Genomic DNA, 20,727 nt, shown 5'->3' with positions numbered 1-20,727 from the left:
GGCATCTGGACCAAGCTGGTCGTCCCTGACCCCAGGAAAGAGCTGCTCAGTTCTCTGAGCTGCTTTACAGGGGCAAACGCCCTGGGAAACGCTCCCCTCGGTGGAGGTACAGGAAGTTACAGGCCACATATATGGGGAAAACCACGTCTTGGTTTTCCAGGTTCATTACCTCTAGCTCTTGATTCTGTCTCAGGGAAAGCAACTGGTATTCTGTGTCCTTCCTGAAAACGGCTCTCCCATCCCTGTCCAAGGAGAACAGGCGCAGGCGGAACGCGACCGTTCTCCTCCCGAGGAGACTGACCCCGAAGCTGCGGGACTTTTTCCGTGCGCTGCACCGGCAAATGATGCGCTGGTTGGCGTAGCGCAGCACCAGGTCCCAGAAGAATTTGAAGCCTTCCCACCGCCAGCTGCACAGCTCGTCCCTGTGGAGCTGGCTCCCGCACCGCATGCTTCTCCCCTGGGGGTCGGACACGTAGACGCCCATGGGCCGGACAATTCTGGTCTGCTCAGCCCGGAGGGGGCCAAGGCAATGCTCACTGTACAAGGGACACAACCAAGAGGGAGGGATCAGCGCATCCTGGTGGATGACGTGTGCTGACATCGGGTCGCACATTATGTAGGCAAGCCGCAGCTGCTGGAACACTGGCACGAAGGCTCTGCCCTGCTCGGTCTCCAGGAAAGGGGTGCCCTCCGAATCCCTCCTGGACCTGGCAAACCATGAGTTGGTGTCAGGCAATAGGGCACTGCGCGGGCCCCTCCATGTCGGCTGCAGCTGCAAGAACGTCCACGTTTTCAGCACGATGTACACGTTCATCTCCACCCCCATCACAAAGAGCCGTGAAGAGGCAACGACCTCTTTCATCAGATCCAGGCGGACTTCTCGCAATAGCCCCTCACTACACAGGGTCATCATGTTGTCCAGCAGCCACTGAAGACACACGGTCCTGATGGTCTGGAGTCCGTAGCTTTCAGCAGAGTAGTAGTAGCTGCACACGGTCTGGGCACTGACAGTCTCCTTCATGACCTCCCCGCACCGCTGAATCACCTGGTCCAGCTGCAGCATGCTGGCTGTGGCCAGGATGGCGACGACTCGACCGGGTGGGATGAGAATGGAGCCTCGGTACAGGGAACCTAAAGCCTCGTGCAGTGCCTCGCGATCAATGTTCTCGTCAGGCATCTGCAACTCTATAGTATCCATGTTTGTCTCCTGCCAAGCGCCACTGAACATGCTAGCAAAGAACCCTGACTGGCACAAGTAGACCCTATGCAAGTTCCACTCCTCCCCCAGTGCGCAGATCCGCACGTCGCTCCCTTCTCCTCTCAGGAAGAGTGCCTCATAAATGGACCCTGAATGATCTTTAGCACGTTTCCGGCAGGGCTCTTTCGTGAGCGGCCCCCCTGGGCCTGTCTTCCGCTTGCGGCTCCTCTGACGGGCGGCGGGTCTGGCCTTTTCACTCTCCTTCCCTTCCTTTCTCTCTGCCGCTACTGCCTCCTCGGCCTCCTCCATCCCCGCACTGGCACCTGGCTCCTCTGGGGCACGCCCCCACCAGTGCCATGGCATCCGACTGCTTCGTGCTCCCATGGCCTATACCTCAGTGGTGCAGTGGCCAAGCTTCCTCTCCAGGCGCCGTTGCCGCGGGCACGAGCTCAGCCCAGAGTGATGCTGGGTACTATGACGTTTGCTCTAACGGTCTCTCCAGAGGACGACGCCACGCTAAGCCACACCCACTAGGCCCCACCCCGCCGGGTAAGGGCACTCCGTACCAGGGATTCCACTCTGTTTATCTTTCCCTCCTGGGATGATTGCTCTCGGGCTCCCTTCATAGGATGATGGTGGAACAGAGGCCTTTGTGTGCGAATTTTACCCATTAATTTCAAGAACACAATTCGCTCTTGCCCATCTAAAACAGTTAGTGATTAGTCCTTTATGGAGAATTACATCTTGGTCCCAGCCCTGTCCTCTAGGCACCTTAATTTCCATAATTAACTTCTTATTTATTTATTTATTTTTAATTAATTTTATTTTTATATTTTTTATTAGTTCCTGCTTTACAACAAAGTGAATCAGTTATACATATACATCTGTTCCCATATCCCTTCCCTCTAGCGTCTCCCTCCCTCCCACTCTCCCTATCCCACCTCTCCAGGAGGTCACAAAGCACCCAGCTGATCTCCCTGTGCTATGCGGCTGCTTCCCACTAGCTATCTACCTTACGTTTGGTAGTGTATGTATGTCCATGCCTCTCTCTCGCTTTGTCACAGCTTACCCTTCCTCCTCCCCATATCCTCAAGTCCATTCTCAAGTAGATCTGTGTCTTTATTCCTGTTTTAACCCTAGGTTCTTCCTGACATTTTTTTCCTTAAATTCCATATATATGTGTTAGCATACGGTATTTGTCTTTCTCTTTCCGACTTACTTCACGCTGTATGACAGACTCTAGGTCTATCCACCTCATTACAAATAGCTCCGTTTCGTTTCTTTGTATGGCTGAGTAATATTCCATTGTATATATGTGCCACATCTTCTTTACCCATTCATCCGATGATGGACACTTAGGTTGTTTCCAGCTCCGGGCTATTGTGAATAGAGCTGCAATGAACATTTTGGTACATGTCTCTTTTTGAATTATGGTTTTCTCAGGGTATATGCCTAGTAGTGGGATTGCTGGGTCATATGGTAGTTCTATGTTTAGTTTTGTAAGGAACCTCCATACTGTTCTCCATCTTTAATGTTACACCATCTTTAGTGTGTGGCTCTCTTCCCCAGCTTGCAAGATGGCTGCTGGCACTCCAGCCACCATAACCACATTCCAGATTGAATATGGAGGAAAAGGAAGAGCAAATGCAGCATACCAAATGAGTCGGCTTCCCTTACAGAGCTTCCCCAGAGGCCCCCACCCAATGACTTCCAAATATATCTCACTGGACTCAGTTATGTCATATAACTACTTTTACCTGCATGGAAGACTGGGAAATAGAGCTTTTAAACTGAGACCATTCCAAAATTAAAACAGAGTTCTATGAGTAAAGAAAAAGGAGAGAGGGGATATCCGTTGACAAAGAGCAGCCTATAACAAAATTCCTGAGATGAATGACAAAGGAGCAGTGTCAAGTCACAAAAATATACAGATGAAGATTGTCCTGTGCTGATTTCTTCCAATGCAAATCAGAAGATTTCAACATGTTTCCAGTAAAGTCCAATAAAAACAATAGCAAGAAAGACCTATATTCCTGGATATCTTGGCAAAATGCTCTAATTCTATTTTTTAAATCCTAAAAGTATCCAAGCAATAAAATTTAAAAAAAAGATTACATAGAAATAATATAAATTGAGGCTATCCTCACACTTATCCATGATCTCCAAAAGTAGAGAATCACAAAATAATATCTCAAGAGTCTTGGGGCAAAAGTTATTACACAAAAGTAATAGTCACAGTCCAAAAACTATTTATAGATGTAAGAGAAATATACCCTCCAGAAATCAAAACACTCAGAAAATAGCCACTTAAAAACTTGCTTAAACATATGTTTTCCTTCCAAATCTATGAATAGGAAACTCATTCTGTTCATGTTTAAGAATAAATATATTCTGGATAGACCTAGACGAAGTAAGTCAGACAGAGAAAGACAAATATGATATCACTTATATATGGAATCTACACAAGAAATTGAATTCTTGTGTTTGAAATAACAGAAAAGCTCCCACTGGCCAACATTGGGTTAATTTGAGGATCAAAAAGAATCACAACTGTAATTGATTATATCACACTGAGTAAATAAAAATCTACTAGGACACAGTGATTTCTCTCCTCCCAAAAGAAGAGAGCAGAAAAAAAGGGAAAGCTCTTTTTCACAGAAGAATGGCAGCTAATAAAGGTGGAAGGAATTAGATCATTGGAAAGTCACGGATTTGCAGTCCCCGGTGGATAACGGATTCTGAGAAGGAAACAGTGGAGGATAAAACAACTAAGTGACAGGTTATTGGGAAACAGGAATTTGTCCCTATTATTAATTGTGAAGACCAACTGTAACTTTTGTTGCAGACATCTGAAGATCACCAGCTTAACCAGCAAGTCATCATAAATAAAATTAAAAGACACATTACAACCACATCAAATATGATAGAGTTAATATCTATAATAATAAAGACTTCATACAAATGGGAAAATGAAGCACCAAGACCTTGCCTGGGGAGGAGGTGTTGGTAAAATACAGGTATAGAGGATTTACAGAAACAGCCTGACTGTCCCTTTGTCCCTTCACTGGAAGTGGATAGGATGGCACCTGCCTGAGTGTGAGAACCCCAGCATCAGACACTTCATAATCTGGGGTATTTTTCCCGTGAGGTACGCAGAGGGACCCAGGACCCCAGGCCACTTTCCTTTTGCCTGCTATTCCTAGCCTGCAGCTTCCTGTCCTCGGCTGGAAGAAGTGGAAGGGCAAAGGGAAAAGACTTGTGCCAACCGAGCCTGTTATTTTTCATCCAGAATTCAGTTTCTTTCCCAGAAGTCACTCTCAGAGGAGTCACCTGGTCACAACTACCTACAGAGAGACAGCCTCCAGCACCCCTCTTTCCTTGACAAAAGAGCAAAAGTAAAGTAGATAAATCATAGTACTTGGTACTGAATATTTGGAGATTGGCACCTCACAGACCGTTGGTATATGGCATATGTCGTTACAACTTTTCTGAAAAGCAACTCTTCAGTGTGTTTAAGGAAACCTCAATGTACCTCTAGATCCATCAGTTCTGCTTTGGGGAATCATTTCTATGGAAATAATGTGAAATGCAATGAATGGTTTATGTACATTGATATTCAGGTTGAGAGACTGTCATTTTGAAATCCACTATTAAAACATTTACAGGGTAAAATTTTAACAACAAAGACACATAAATAAGCAAACTTAGACTCTCCCAACTCTCCCCCATTATTCCATTATCCTTGTACTTTACTCTCTGATCACAGAAGGTGGAGTTTCTGAACCTTTCTTTCTGCCATGCTATTCACTCAAATGGATCTATTGTGGTTCCTTTCAATTTCCTGATTACTAGCTCTGACTCCTTCTCACCTCTTCTCTCCACTTTAGGGAAGCTATCAGAATGTAGAGGGCAACATTACAACTGTAGGACTAAGCACAAGTCTTCTCTGGTTGATTTCTTTATATTTTTGTCTTGAAATAATTATAGATTCATGGAAGATGCAGGGAGTACAGAGAACTTTGTGTGCTCTTTACCTACTTCCCCAATGGGAACTATCCTACAATATCAAAACAAGGAAATTGACATTGGTACAATCTACAGAGCTTATTCAGATGTCATCAGTTTTACAATGCACTCGTGTGTGTGAAGGTCCGTGTCATTTTATCACGTGTATGGATTCGTGTAACTACCACCATGATCACAATATGGAGCTGTCTCATCACCACTAAGATCCCATGTATTGTTCTTTTATAGTCACATCCATTTCCCTGTCATCCTCGCCATCCATAAAAGCTGGCAACCACTAATCTGTTCCCCACTTCTATAATTTTGTTATTTCAAGAATGTTACATAAATGCCATCATACATAATGTAACACTCTGAGATTGGTTTTTCCCACTGAGCCAAATTCCCTTGAGATTCATCCACGTTGTTACACGCATTCCTGTTTCTTGTTGCATAGTATTTCTGGGTGTGGATGTGCCACAGCTGGTTTAGTTATCAACCTGCTGAACTACATTTGTGTTGCTTCCAGTTTTCAGCTATTACAAATAAAGTTGCTATGAACATTCACATATAGGATTTTGTGTGGACATTGGTTTTTGTTTCTCTGGGATAAATGCACGAGTGTAATTGCTGGGTCATATGATAATTAGTTTTAAAAAAAACTGACACACTCCTTTCCACACGGCTGTATTATTATAGGTTCCACCATAGACATATAGTGATCCAAACTCTCTGCATCTTCACCAGCATTTGCCGTTGTCAATATTCTATTTTATTTTAGCCATTCTGATAGGTGCATATCATTATGGTTTTAATTGCATTTTCCTTAGTGGCTAATGATATTGAACATTTTTTTCATGTTTTACTTTTCCATTATTATATCTTATTTTGTGAAATGTCTGTTCATGACTTTTATCTATTTTCTATTGGGTTTTTAAATATTTACCATACAGTTTGATCCGTTTGTTAGTATTCTAGTTATGAATCCTTTGGCAGTTATATAGCTTGCAAATTATCTTCCAGTGATTGGTTATTAAAAGTATATAATTAGTGGGACTTCCCTAGTGACACAGTGGTTAAGAATCTGCCTGCCAATGCAGGGGACACGGGTTCAAGCCCTGGTCTGGGAAGATCCCACATGCCACAGAGCAACTAAGCCCATGAGCCACAACTACTGAGCCTGCACTCTAGAGCCAGCAAGCCACAACTACTGAAGCCTGCACGCCTAGAGCCCATGCTCTGCCACAAGAGAAGCCACTGCAATGAGAAGCCCGCGCACCACAACCAAGAGTAGCCCCTGCTCGCCACAACTAGAGAAAAACCACATGCAGCAACAAAGACCCAACACAGCCAGAAATAATAAATAAATAAATAAATAAATTTATTTATTTTTTAAAAAGTATCTAATTAGGGAAGGCCTTTGGGAATGGTGGAGCTAGGGCCTATGAAAATATTTTCCTTCATGAAAGCCATGAGAACACTGACAAATATTCTAAATCAACTTTTCGAGAACTCTGGAAATTAACCAGAACACATAAACAACTCTTACAACTTGACGATAAAAAGACAATAACCCACTTAAAAATGGTTAAGTGATTTGAATAGTTATTTCTCTGAAGACTACATAAAAATGGCCAATAAGTACATGAAATGATGCTCAACATTGCTAGTCATTTAGATAATTCAAATCACAACCACAATGAAATCGCAGTAAACACACCCAGTAAAATGGCTACATTTTTTTAAAAGACAGGAACACATATTAGTGAGGATGTGATGAAACTGGAATCTTCATACACCAGTGGTGGGAATGTAAAATGGTGCAGCCACTTGGGAAAAAAGTCTGGCAATTCCTCAGAAACCTAAACATAAAGTTACCATATAACACAGCAATTCCATTCCTAGGTATATACACAAAAACTTTTTTTTGAAGTATAGTTGATTTATAATGTTTCAGGTGTACAGTAGAGTGATTTAGTTTTATATATATATATATAACTTTTACAGTTATATATATATAAAACTTTTTCAGATTCTTTTCCATTATAGGTTATTACAACTATATTCAACTATATTGAATATAGTTCCCTGTGCTATACAGTAGGTCCTTCTTGGTTATCTATTTTACACATAGTAGCTTACAAAAACTTGTACATGAATATTCACAGCAGCATTATTCACAATAACTAAAAAGTGAAAACAACACAAATGTCCACCAACTGATGACTGGATAAACAAAATGTGGTGTATCTATACAATGGAATATTATTAGCCATACAAGGAACAAAGCACAGACATATCTACAACATGAACGAACCTTGAAAAGTTATGCTAAGAGAAAGAAGGCAGACAAAAAAGGACACATATTTGTATGAGTCCATTTATATGAAATGTCCAGAGTAGGCAAATTGATAGAGACAGAAAGTAGATTAGTAGTTACCACGAGCTGGGGGAAAGGAAGATTGAGGAGTGACCTTTAATGGGTATGAGGTTTCCTTCTGAGGTGATGAAATATTCTGGAATTAGTGGTGGTGTTTGTACAACTTTGTGAATATAATAAAAACCACTAAATTGTACACTTAATATTTTTTTACTTTAACATTCATTTAATCAAACTAAAGGAAACACATATATTTAGAGAGTTTCACTAAGAGTAGTAGAGTAGGTAGGCTCAGAGTTTCTCTTTAAAGTCAATAGCTCTTTGTCTTCACAGAAATGATGGGCAGGGCGGGGGCTGGTGCCCATGGATCCTAAACCAGCAGGACAGGTTGCCATGTTAACAGCCCAAATGAGTCCTCGAGGAGTTTGGGGGGCTTCAAAATTTGTCCTCTTCATATGCTCATGTAAACAGTCTCAAGTATTATGAGCTACAGTTCAACAAAGCCTCTGACAGAATTGGTTACCAGAGATGGGCAAGCCTGGTTGGTCCCACAGAAGGAGCTGGCATCTGGACCAAGCTGGTCGTCCCTGACCCCAGGAAAGAGCTGCTCAGTTCTCTGAGCTGCTTTACAGGGGCAAACGCCCTGGGAAACGCTCCCCTCGGTGGAGGTACAGGAAGTTACAGGCCACATATATGGGGAAAACCACGTCTTGGTTTTCCAGGTTCATTACCTCTAGCTCTTGATTCTGTCTCAGGGAAAGCAACTGGTATTCTGTGTCCTTCCTGAAAACGGCTCTCCCATCCCTGTCCAAGGAGAACAGGCGCAGGCGGAACGCGACCGTTCTCCTCCCGAGGAGACTGACCCCGAAGCTGCGGGACTTTTTCCGTGCGCTGCACCGGCAAATGATGCGCTGGTTGGCGTAGCGCAGCACCAGGTCCCAGAAGAATTTGAAGCCTTCCCACCGCCAGCTGCACAGCTCGTCCCTGTGGAGCTGGCTCCCGCACCGCATGCTTCTCCCCTGGGGGTCGGACACGTAGACGCCCATGGGCCGGACAATTCTGGTCTGCTCAGCCCGGAGGGGGCCAAGGCAATGCTCACTGTACAAGGGACACAACCAAGAGGGAGGGATCAGCGCATCCTGGTGGATGACGTGTGCTGACATCGGGTCGCACATTATGTAGGCAAGCCGCAGCTGCTGGAACACTGGCACGAAGGCTCTGCCCTGCTCGGTCTCCAGGAAAGGGGTGCCCTCCGAATCCCTCCTGGACCTGGCAAACCATGAGTTGGTGTCAGGCAATAGGGCACTGCGCGGGCCCCTCCATGTCGGCTGCAGCTGCAAGAACGTCCACGTTTTCAGCACGATGTACACGTTCATCTCCACCCCCATCACAAAGAGCCGTGAAGAGGCAACGACCTCTTTCATCAGATCCAGGCGGACTTCTCGCAATAGCCCCTCACTACACAGGGTCATCATGTTGTCCAGCAGCCACTGAAGACACACGGTCCTGATGGTCTGGAGTCCGTAGCTTTCAGCAGAGTAGTAGTAGCTGCACACGGTCTGGGCACTGACAGTCTCCTTCATGACCTCCCCGCACCGCTGAATCACCTGGTCCAGCTGCAGCATGCTGGCTGTGGCCAGGATGGCGACGACTCGACCGGGTGGGATGAGAATGGAGCCTCGGTACAGGGAACCTAAAGCCTCGTGCAGTGCCTCGCGATCAATGTTCTCGTCAGGCATCTGCAACTCTATAGTATCCATGTTTGTCTCCTGCCAAGCGCCACTGAACATGCTAGCAAAGAACCCTGACTGGCACAAGTAGACCCTATGCAAGTTCCACTCCTCCCCCAGTGCGCAGATCCGCACGTCGCTCCCTTCTCCTCTCAGGAAGAGTGCCTCATAAATGGACCCTGAATGATCTTTAGCACGTTTCCGGCAGGGCTCTTTCGTGAGCGGCCCCCCTGGGCCTGTCTTCCGCTTGCGGCTCCTCTGACGGGCGGCGGGTCTGGCCTTTTCACTCTCCTTCCCTTCCTTTCTCTCTGCCGCTACTGCCTCCTCGGCCTCCTCCATCCCCGCACTGGCACCTGGCTCCTCTGGGGCACGCCCCCACCAGTGCCATGGCATCCGACTGCTTCGTGCTCCCATGGCCTATACCTCAGTGGTGCAGTGGCCAAGCTTCCTCTCCAGGCGCCGTTGCCGCGGGCACGAGCTCAGCCCAGAGTGATGCTGGGTACTATGACGTTTGCTCTAACGGTCTCTCCAGAGGACGACGCCACGCTAAGCCACACCCACTAGGCCCCACCCCGCCGGGTAAGGGCACTCCGTACCAGGGATTCCACTCTGTTTATCTTTCCCTCCTGGGATGATTGCTCTCGGGCTCCCTTCATAGGATGATGGTGGAACAGAGGCCTTTGTGTGCGAATTTTACCCATTAATTTCAAGAACACAATTCGCTCTTGCCCATCTAAAACAGTTAGTGATTAGTCCTTTATGGAGAATTACATCTTGGTCCCAGCCCTGTCCTCTAGGCACCTTAATTTCCATAATTAACTTCTTATTTATTTATTTATTTTTAATTAATTTTATTTTTATATTTTTTATTAGTTCCTGCTTTACAACAAAGTGAATCAGTTATACATATACATCTGTTCCCATATCCCTTCCCTCTAGCGTCTCCCTCCCTCCCACTCTCCCTATCCCACCTCTCCAGGAGGTCACAAAGCACCCAGCTGATCTCCCTGTGCTATGCGGCTGCTTCCCACTAGCTATCTACCTTACGTTTGGTAGTGTATGTATGTCCATGCCTCTCTCTCGCTTTGTCACAGCTTACCCTTCCTCCTCCCCATATCCTCAAGTCCATTCTCAAGTAGATCTGTGTCTTTATTCCTGTTTTAACCCTAGGTACTTCCTGACATTTTTTTCCTTAAATTCCATATATATGTGTTAGCATACGGTATTTGTCTTTCTCTTTCCGACTTACTTCACGCTGTATGACAGACCCTAGGTCTATCCACCTCATTACAAATAGCTCCGTTTCGTTTCTTTGTATGGCTGAGTAATATTCCATTGTATATATGTGCCACATCTTCTTTACCCATTCATCCGATGATGGACACTTAGGTTGTTTCCAGCTCCGGGCTATTGTGAATAGAGCTGCAATGAACATTTTGGTACATGTCTCTTTTTGAATTATGGTTTTCTCAGGGTATATGCCTAGTAGTGGGATTGCTGGGTCATATGGTAGTTCTATGTTTAGTTTTGTAAGGAACCTCCATACTGTTCTCCATCTTTAATGTTACACCATCTTTAGTGTGTGGCTCTCTTCCCCAGCTTGCAAGATGGCTGCTGGCACTCCAGCCACCATAACCACATTCCAGATTGAATATGGAGGAAAAGGAAGAGCAAATGCAGCATACCAAATGAGTCGGCTTCCCTTACAGAGCTTCCCCAGAGGCCCCCACCCAATGACTTCCAAATATATCTCACTGGACTCAGTTATGTCATATAACTACTTTTACCTGCATGGAAGACTGGGAAATAGAGCTTTTAAACTGAGACCATTCCAAAATTAAAACAGAGTTCTATGAGTAAAGAAAAAGGAGAGAGGGGATATCCGTTGACAAAGAGCAGCCTATAACAAAATTCCTGAGATGAATGACAAAGGAGCAGTGTCAAGTCACAAAAATATACAGATGAAGATTGTCCTGTGCTGATTTCTTCCAATGCAAATCAGAAGATTTCAACATGTTTCCAGTAAAGTCCAATAAAAACAATAGCAAGAAAGACCTATATTCCTGGATATCTTGGCAAAATGCTCTAATTCTATTTTTTAAATCCTAAAAGTATCCAAGCAATAAAATTTAAAAAAAAGATTACATAGAAATAATATAAATTGAGGCTATCCTCACACTTATCCATGATCTCCAAAAGTAGAGAATCACAAAATAATATCTCAAGAGTCTTGGGGCAAAAGTTATTACACAAAAGTAATAGTCACAGTCCAAAAACTATTTATAGAAGTAAGAGAAATATACCCTCCAGAAATCAAAACACTCAGAAAATAGCCACTTAAAAACTTGCTTAAACATATGTTTTCCTTCCAAATCTATGAATAGGAAACTCATTCTGTTCATGTTTAAGAATAAATATATTCTGGATAGACCTAGACGAAGTAAGTCAGACAGAGAAAGACAAATATGATATCACTTATATATGGAATCTACACAAGAAATTGAATTCTTGTGTTTGAAATAACAGAAAAGCTCCCACTGGCCAACATTGGGTTAATTTGAGGATCAAAAAGAATCACAACTGTAATTGATTATATCACACTGAGTAAATAAAAATCTACTAGGACACAGTGATTTCTCTCCTCCCAAAAGAAGAGAGCAGAAAAAAAGGGAAAGCTCTTTTTCACAGAAGAATGGCAGCTAATAAAGGTGGAAGGAATTAGATCATTGGAAAGTCACGGATTTGCAGTCCCCGGTGGATAACGGATTCTGAGAAGGAAACAGTGGAGGATAAAACAACTAAGTGACAGGTTATTGGGAAACAGGAATTTGTCCCTATTATTAATTGTGAAGACCAACTGTAACTTTTGTTGCAGACATCTGAAGATCACCAGCTTAACCAGCAAGTCATCATAAATAAAATTAAAAGACACATTACAACCACATCAAATATGATAGAGTTAATATCTATAATAATAAAGACTTCATACAAATGGGAAAATGAAGCACCAAGACCTTGCCTGGGGAGGAGGTGTTGGTAAAATACAGGTATAGAGGATTTACAGAAACAGCCTGACTGTCCCTTTGTCCCTTCACTGGAAGTGGATAGGATGGCACCTGCCTGAGTGTGAGAACCCCAGCATCAGACACTTCATAATCTGGGGTATTTTTCCCGTGAGGTACGCAGAGGGACCCAGGACCCCAGGCCACTTTCCTTTTGCCTGCTATTCCTAGCCTGCAGCTTCCTGTCCTCGGCTGGAAGAAGTGGAAGGGCAAAGGGAAAAGACTTGTGCCAACCGAGCCTGTTATTTTTCATCCAGAATTCAGTTTCTTTCCCAGAAGTCACTCTCAGAGGAGTCACCTGGTCACAACTACCTACAGAGAGACAGCCTCCAGCACCCCTCTTTCCTTGACAAAAGAGCAAAAGTAAAATAGATAAATCATAGTACTTGGTACTGAATATTTGGAGATTGGCACCTCACAGACCGTTGGTATATGGCATATGTCGTTACAACTTTTCTGAAAAGCAACTCTTCAGTGTGTTTAAGGAAACCTCAATGTACCTCTAGATCCATCAGTTCTGCTTTGGGGAATCATTTCTATGGAAATAATGTGAAATGCAATGAATGGTTTATGTACATTGATATTCAGGTTGAGAGACTGTCATTTTGAAATCCACTATTAAAACATTTACAGGGTAAAATTTTAACAACAAAGACACATAAATAAGCAAACTTAGACTCTCCCAACTCTCCCCCATTATTCCATTATCCTTGTACTTTACTCTCTGATCACAGAAGGTGGAGTTTCTGAACCTTTCTTTCTGCCATGCTATTCACTCAAATGGATCTATTGTGGTTCCTTTCAATTTCCTGATTACTAGCTCTGACTCCTTCTCACCTCTTCTCTCCACTTTAGGGAAGCTATCAGAATGTAGAGGGCAACATTACAACTGTAGGACTAAGCACAAGTCTTCTCTGGTTGATTTCTTTATATTTTTGTCTTGAAATAATTATAGATTCATGGAAGATGCAGGGAGTACAGAGAACTTTGTGTGCTCTTTACCTACTTCCCCAATGGGAACTATCCTACAATATCAAAACAAGGAAATTGACATTGGTACAATCTACAGAGCTTATTCAGATGTCATCAGTTTTACAATGCACTCGTGTGTGTGAAGGTCCGTGTCATTTTATCACGTGTATGGATTCGTGTAACTACCACCATGATCACAATATGGAGCTGTCTCATCACCACTAAGATCCCATGTATTGTTCTTTTATAGTCACATCCATTTCCCTGTCATCCTCGCCATCCATAAAAGCTGGCAACCACTAATCTGTTCCCCACTTCTATAATTTTGTTATTTCAAGAATGTTACATAAATGCCATCATACATAATGTAACACTCTGAGATTGGTTTTTCCCACTGAGCCAAATTCCCTTGAGATTCATCCACGTTGTTACACGCATTCCTGTTTCTTGTTGCATAGTATTTCTGGGTGTGGATGTGCCACAGCTGGTTTAGTTATCAACCTGCTGAACTACATTTGTGTTGCTTCCAGTTTTCAGCTATTACAAATAAAGTTGCTATGAACATTCACATATAGGATTTTGTGTGGACATTGGTTTTTGTTTCTCTGGGATAAATGCACGAGTGTAATTGCTGGGTCATATGATAATTAGTTTTAAAAAAAACTGACACACTCCTTTCCACACGGCTGTATTATTATAGGTTCCACCATAGACATATAGTGATCCAAACTCTCTGCATCTTCACCAGCATTTGCCGTTGTCAATATTCTATTTTATTTTAGCCATTCTGATAGGTGCATATCATTATGGTTTTAATTGCATTTTCCTTAGTGGCTAATGATATTGAACATTTTTTTCATGTTTTACTTTTCCATTATTATATCTTATTTTGTGAAATGTCTGTTCATGACTTTTATCTATTTTCTATTGGGTTTTTAAATATTTACCATACAGTTTGATCCGTTTGTTAGTATTCTAGTTATGAATCCTTTGGCAGTTATATAGCTTGCAAATTATCTTCCAGTGATTGGTTATTAAAAGTATATAATTAGTGGGACTTCCCTAGTGACACAGTGGTTAAGAATCTGCCTGCCAATGCAGGGGACACGGGTTCAAGCCCTGGTCTGGGAAGATCCCACATGCCACAGAGCAACTAAGCCCATGAGCCACAACTACTGAGCCTGCACTCTAGAGCCAGCAAGCCACAACTACTGAAGCCTGCACGCCTAGAGCCCATGCTCTGCCACAAGAGAAGCCACTGCAATGAGAAGCCCGCGCACCACAACCAAGAGTAGCCCCTGCTCGCCACAACTAGAGAAAAACCACATGCAGCAACAAAGACCCAACACAGCCAGAAATAATAAATAAATAAATAAATAAATTTATTTATTTTTTAAAAAGTATCTAATTAGGGAAGGCCTTTGGGAATGGTGGAGCTAGGGCCTATGAAAATATTTTCCTTCATGAAAGCCATGAGAACACTGACAAATATTCTAAATCAACTTTTCGAGAACTCTGGAAATTAACCAGAACACATAAACAACTCTTACAACTTGACGATAAAAAGACAATAACCCACTTAAAAATGGTTAAGTGATTTGAATAGTTATTTCTCTGAAGACTACATAAAAATGGCCAATAAGTACATGAAATGATGCTCAACATTGCTAGTCATTTAGATAATTCAAATCACAACCACAATGAAATCGCAGTAAACACACCCAGTAAAATGGCTACATTTTTTTAAAAGACAGGAACACATATTAGTGAGGATGTGATGAAACTGGAATCTTCATACACCAGTGGTGGGAATGTAAAATGGTTCAGCCACTTGGGAAAAAAGTCTGGCAATTCCTCAGAAACCTAAACATAAAGTTACCATATAACACAGCAATTCCATTCCTAGGTATATACACAAAAACTTTTTTTTGAAGTATAGTTGATTTATAATGTTTCAGGTGTACAGTAGAGTGATTTAGTTTTATATATATATATATAACTTTTACAGTTATATATATATAAAACTTTTTCAGATTCTTTTCCATTATAGGTTATTACAACTATATTCAACTATATTGAATATAGTTCCCTGTGCTATACAGTAGGTCCTTCTTGGTTATCTATTTTACACATAGTAGCTTACAAAAACTTGTACATGAATATTCACAGCAGCATTATTCACAATAACTAAAAAGTGAAAACAACACAAATGTCCACCAACTGATGACTGGATAAACAAAATGTGGTGTATCTATACAATGGAATATTATTAGCCATACAAGGAACAAAGCACAGACATATCTACAACATGAACGAACCTTGAAAAGTTATGCTAAGAGAAAGAAGGCAGACAAAAAAGGACACATATTTGTATGAGTCCATTTATATGAAATGTCCAGAGTAGGCAAATTGATAGAGACAGAAAGTAGATTAGTAGTTACCACGAGCTGGGGGAAAGGAAGATTGAGGAGTGACCTTTAATGGGTATGAGGTTTCCTTCTGAGGTGATGAAATATTCTGGAATTAGTGGTGGTGTTTGTACAACTTTGTGAATATAATAAAAACCACTAAATTGTACACTTAATATTTTTTACTTTAACATTCACTTAATCAAACTAAAGGAAACACATATATTAACAGAGTTTCACTAAGAGTAGTAGAGTAGGTAGGCTCAGAGTTTCTCTTTAAAGTCAATAGCTCTTTGTCTTCACAGAAATGATGGGCAGGGCGGGGGCTGGTGCCCATGGATCCTAAACCAGCAGGACAGGTTGCCATGTTAACAGCCCAAATGAGTCCTCGAGGAGTTTGGGGGGCTTCAAAATTTGTCCTCTTCATATGCTCATGTAAACAGTCTCAAGTATTATGAGCTACAGTTCAACAAAGCCTCTGACAGAATTGGTTACCAGAGATGGGCAAGCCTGGTTGGTCCCACAGAAGGAGCTGGCATCTGGACCAAGCTGGTCGTCCCTGACCCCAGGAAAGAGCTGCTCAGTTCTCTGAGCTGCTTTACAGGGGCAAACGCCCTGGGAAACGCTCCCCTCGGTGGAGGTACAGGAAGTTACAGGCCACATATATGGGGAAAACCACGTCTTGGTTTTCCAGGTTCATTACCTCTAGCTCTTGATTCTGTCTCAGGGAAAGCAACTGGTATTCTGTGTCCTTCCTGAAAACGGCTCTCCCATCCCTGTCCAAGGAGAACAGGCGCAGGCGGAACGCGACCGTTCTCCTCCCGAGGAGACTGACCCCGAAGCTGCGGGACTTTTTCCGTGCGCTGCACCGGCAAATGATGCGCTGGTTGGCGTAGCGCAGCACCAGGTCCCAGAAGAATTTGAAGCCTTCCCACCGCCAGCTGCACAGCTCGTCCCTGTGGAGCTGGCTCCCGCACCGCATGCTTCTCCCCTGGGGGTCGGACACGTAGACGCCCATGGGCCGGACAATTCTGGTCTGCTCAGCCCGGAGGGGGCCAAGGCAATGCTCACTGTACAAGGGACACAACCAAGAGGGAGGGATCAGCGCATCCTGGTGGATGACGTGTGCTGACATCGGGTCGCACATTATGTAGGCAAGCCGCAGCTGCTGGAACACTGGCACGAAGGCTCTGCCCTGCTCGGTCTCCAGGAAAGGGGTGCCCTCCGAATCCCTCCTGGACCTGGCAAACCATGAGTTGGTGTCAGGCAATAGGGCACTGCGCGGGCCCCTCCATGTCGGCTGCAGCTGCAAGAACGTCCACGTTTTCAGCACGATGTACACGTTCATCTCCACCCCCATCACAAAGAGCCGTGAAGAGGCAACGACCTCTTTCATCAGATCCAGGCGGACTTCTCGCAATAGCCCCTCACTACACAGGGTCATCATGTTGTCCAGCAGCCACTGAAGACACACGGTCCTGATGGTCTGGAGTCCGTAGCTTTCAGCAGAGTAGTAGTAGCTGCACACGGTCTGGGCACTGACAGTCTCCTTCATGACCTCCCCGCACCGCTGAATCACCTGGTCCAGCTGCAGCATGCTGGCTGTGGCCAGGATGGCGACGACTCGACCGGGTGGGATGAGAATGGAGCCTCGGTACAGGGAACCTAAAGCCTCGTGCAGTGCCTCGCGATCAATGTTCTCGTCAGGCATCTGCAACTCTATAGTATCCATGTTTGTCTCCTGCCAAGCGCCACTGAACATGCTAGCAAAGAACCCTGACTGGCACAAGTAGACCCTATGCAAGTTCCACTCCTCCCCCAGTGCGCAGATCCGCACGTCGCTCCCTTCTCCTCTCAGGAAGAGTGCCTCATAAATGGACCCTGAATGATCTTTAGCACGTTTCCGGCAGGGCTCTTTCGTGAGCGGCCCCCCTGGGCCTGTCTTCCGCTTGCGGCTCCTCTGACGGGCGGCGGGTCTGGCCTTTTCACTCTCCTTCCCTTCCTTTCTCTCTGCCGCTACTGCCTCCTCGGCCTCCTCCATCCCCGCACTGGCACCTGGCTCCTCTGGGGCACGCCCCCACCAGTGCCATGGCATCCGACTGCTTCGTGCTCCCATGGCCTATACCTCAGTGGTGCAGTGGCCAAGCTTCCTCTCCAGGCGCCGTTGCCGCGGGCACGAGCTCAGCCCAGAGTGATGCTGGGTACTATGACGTTTGCTCTAACGGTCTCTCCAGAGGACGACGCCACGCTAAGCCACACCCACTAGGCCCCACCCCGCCGGGTAAGGGCACTCCGTACCAGGGATTCCACTCTGTTTATCTTTCCCTCCTGGGATGATTGCTCTCGGGCTCCCTTCATAGGATGATGGTGGAACAGAGGCCTTTGTGTGCGAATTTTACCCATTAATTTCAAGAACACAATTCGCTCTTGCCCATCTAAAACAGTTAGTGATTAGTCCTTTATGGAGAATTACATCTTGGTCCCAGCCCTGTCCTCTAGGCACCTTAATTTCCATAATTAACTTCTTATTTATTTATTTATTTTTAATTAATTTTATTTTTATATTTTTTATTAGTTCCTGCTTTACAACAAAGTGAATCAGTTATACATATACATCTGTTCCCATATCCCTTCCCTCTAGCGTCTCCCTCCCTCCCACTCTCCCTATCCCACCTCTCCAGGAGGTCACAAAGCACCCAGCTGATCTCCCTGTGCTATGCGGCTGCTTCCCACTAGCTATCTACCTTACGTTTGGTAGTGTATGTATGTCCATGCCTCTCTCTCGCTTTGTCACAGCTTACCCTTCCTCCTCCCCATATCCTCAAGTCCATTCTCAAGTAGATCTGTGTCTTTATTCCTGTTTTAACCCTAGGTTCTTCCTGACATTTTTTTCCTTAAATTCCATATATATGTGTTAGCATACGGTATTTGTCTTTCTCTTTCCGACTTACTTCACGCTGTATGACAGACTCTAGGTCTATCCACCTCATTACAAATAGCTCCGTTTCGTTTCTTTGTATGGCTGAGTAATATTCCATTGTATATATGTGCCACATCTTCTTTACCCATTCATCCGATGATGGACACTTAGGTTGTTTCCAGCTCCGGGCTATTGTGAATAGAGCTGCAATGAACATTTTGGTACATGTCTCTTTTTGAATTATGGTTTTCTCAGGGTATATGCCTAGTAGTGGGATTGCTGGGTCATATGGTAGTTCTATGTTTAGTTTTGTAAGGAACCTCCATACTGTTCTCCATCTTTAATGTTACACCATCTTTAGTGTGTGGCTCTCTTCCCCAGCTTGCAAGATGGCTGCTGGCACTCCAGCCACCATAACCACATTCCAGATTGAATATGGAGGAAAAGGAAGAGCAAATGCAGCATACCAAATGAGTCGGCTTCCCTTACAGAGCTTCCCCAGAGGCCCCCACCCAATGACTTCCAAATATATCTCACTGGACTCAGTTATGTCATATAACTACTTTTACCTGCATGGAAGACTGGGAAATAGAGCTTTTAAACTGAGACCATTCCAAAATTAAAACAGAGTTCTATGAGTAAAGAAAAAGGAGAGAGGGGATATCCGTTGACAAAGAGCAGCCTATAACAAAATTCCTGAGATGAATGACAAAGGAGCAGTGTCAAGTCACAAAAATATACAGATGAAGATTGTCCTGTGCTGATTTCTTCCAATGCAAATCAGAAGATTTCAACATGTTTCCAGTAAAGTCCAATAAAAACAATAGCAAGAAAGACCTATATTCCTGGATATCTTGGCAAAATGCTCTAATTCTATTTTTTAAATCCTAAAAGTATCCAAGCAATAAAATTTAAAAAAAAGATTACATAGAAATAATATAAATTGAGGCTATCCTCACACTTATCCATGATCTCCAAAAGTAGAGAATCACAAAATAATATCTCAAGAGTCTTGGGGCAAAAGTTATTACACAAAAGTAATAGTCACAGTCCAAAAACTATTTATAGATGTAAGAGAAATATACCCTCCAGAAATCAAAACACTCAGAAAATAGCCACTTAAAAACTTGCTTAAACATATGTTTTCCTTCCAAATCTATGAATAGGAAACTCATTCTGTTCATGTTTAAGAATAAATATATTCTGGATAGACCTAGACGAAGTAAGTCAGACAGAGAAAGACAAATATGATATCACTTATATATGGAATCTACACAAGAAATTGAATTCTTGTGTTTGAAATAACAGAAAAGCTCCCACTGGCCAACATTGGGTTAATTTGAGGATCAAAAAGAATCACAACTGTAATTGATTATATCACACTGAGTAAATAAAAATCTACTAGGACACAGTGATTTCTCTCCTCCCAAAAGAAGAGAGCAGAAAAAAAGGGAAAGCTCTTTTTCACAGAAGAATGGCAGCTAATAAAGGTGGAAGGAATTAGATCATTGGAAAGTCACGGATTTGCAGTCCCCGGTGGATAACGGATTCTGAGAAGGAAACAGTGGAGGATAAAACAACTAAGTGACAGGTTATTGGGAAACAGGAATTTGTCCCTATTATTAATTGTGAAGACCAACTGTAACTTTTGTTGCAGACATCTGAAGATCACCAGCTTAACCAGCAAGTCATCATAAATAAAATTAAAAGACACATTACAACCACATCAAATATGATAGAGTTAATATCTATAATAATAAAGACTTCATACAAATGGGAAAATGAAGCACCAAGACCTTGCCTGGGGAGGAGGTGTTGGTAAAATACAGGTATAGAGGATTTACAGAAACAGCCTGACTGTCCCTTTGTCCCTTCACTGGAAGTGGATAGGATGGCACCTGCCTGAGTGTCAGAACCCCAGCATCAGACACTTCATAATCTGGGGTATTTTTCCCGTGAGGTACGCAGAGGGACCCAGGACCCCAGGCCACTTTCCTTTTGCCTGCTATTCCTAGCCTGCAGCTTCCTGTCCTCGGCTGGAAGAAGTGGAAG

The 20,727-nt window shown here is 43.6% G+C and overlaps 4 protein-coding genes across 5 annotated transcripts in view; all 4 read right to left on the bottom strand.

The window, feature by feature from the left end:
• HECW1 (HECT, C2 and WW domain containing E3 ubiquitin protein ligase 1) overlaps positions 1-20,727 on the bottom strand; it is a gene marked incomplete at both ends in the record, with an annotated part of 620,984 nt that overhangs the window by 497,070 nt on the left and 103,187 nt on the right. The window lies entirely within an intron of this gene.
• LOC307057918 (germ cell-less protein-like 1) lies at positions 65-1,582 on the bottom strand (the record flags this gene model as incomplete). The annotated part of the gene is made up of 1 exon (XM_079711224.1): positions 65-1,582. One exon carries the CDS (start codon positions 1,580-1,582, stop codon positions 65-67), a length of 1,518 nt encoding a protein of 505 aa, XP_079567350.1.
• On the bottom strand, positions 8,210-9,727 carry LOC307057917 (germ cell-less protein-like 1; the record flags this gene model as incomplete). The annotated part of the gene is made up of 1 exon (XM_079711223.1): positions 8,210-9,727. One exon carries the CDS (start codon positions 9,725-9,727, stop codon positions 8,210-8,212), a length of 1,518 nt encoding a protein of 505 aa, XP_079567349.1.
• LOC307057916 (germ cell-less protein-like 1) lies at positions 16,354-17,871 on the bottom strand (the record flags this gene model as incomplete). The annotated part of the gene is made up of 1 exon (XM_079711222.1): positions 16,354-17,871. One exon carries the CDS (start codon positions 17,869-17,871, stop codon positions 16,354-16,356), a length of 1,518 nt encoding a protein of 505 aa, XP_079567348.1.

The sequence above is a fragment of the Hyperoodon ampullatus genome (assembly GCF_949752795.1).
Source record: "Hyperoodon ampullatus genome assembly, chromosome: 9".
NCBI lineage: Eukaryota > Metazoa > Chordata > Mammalia > Artiodactyla > Ziphiidae > Hyperoodon > Hyperoodon ampullatus.
The sequence above is the reverse complement of the archived record's forward strand: the minus strand, read 5'-3'. Positions and strand labels throughout refer to the sequence as shown.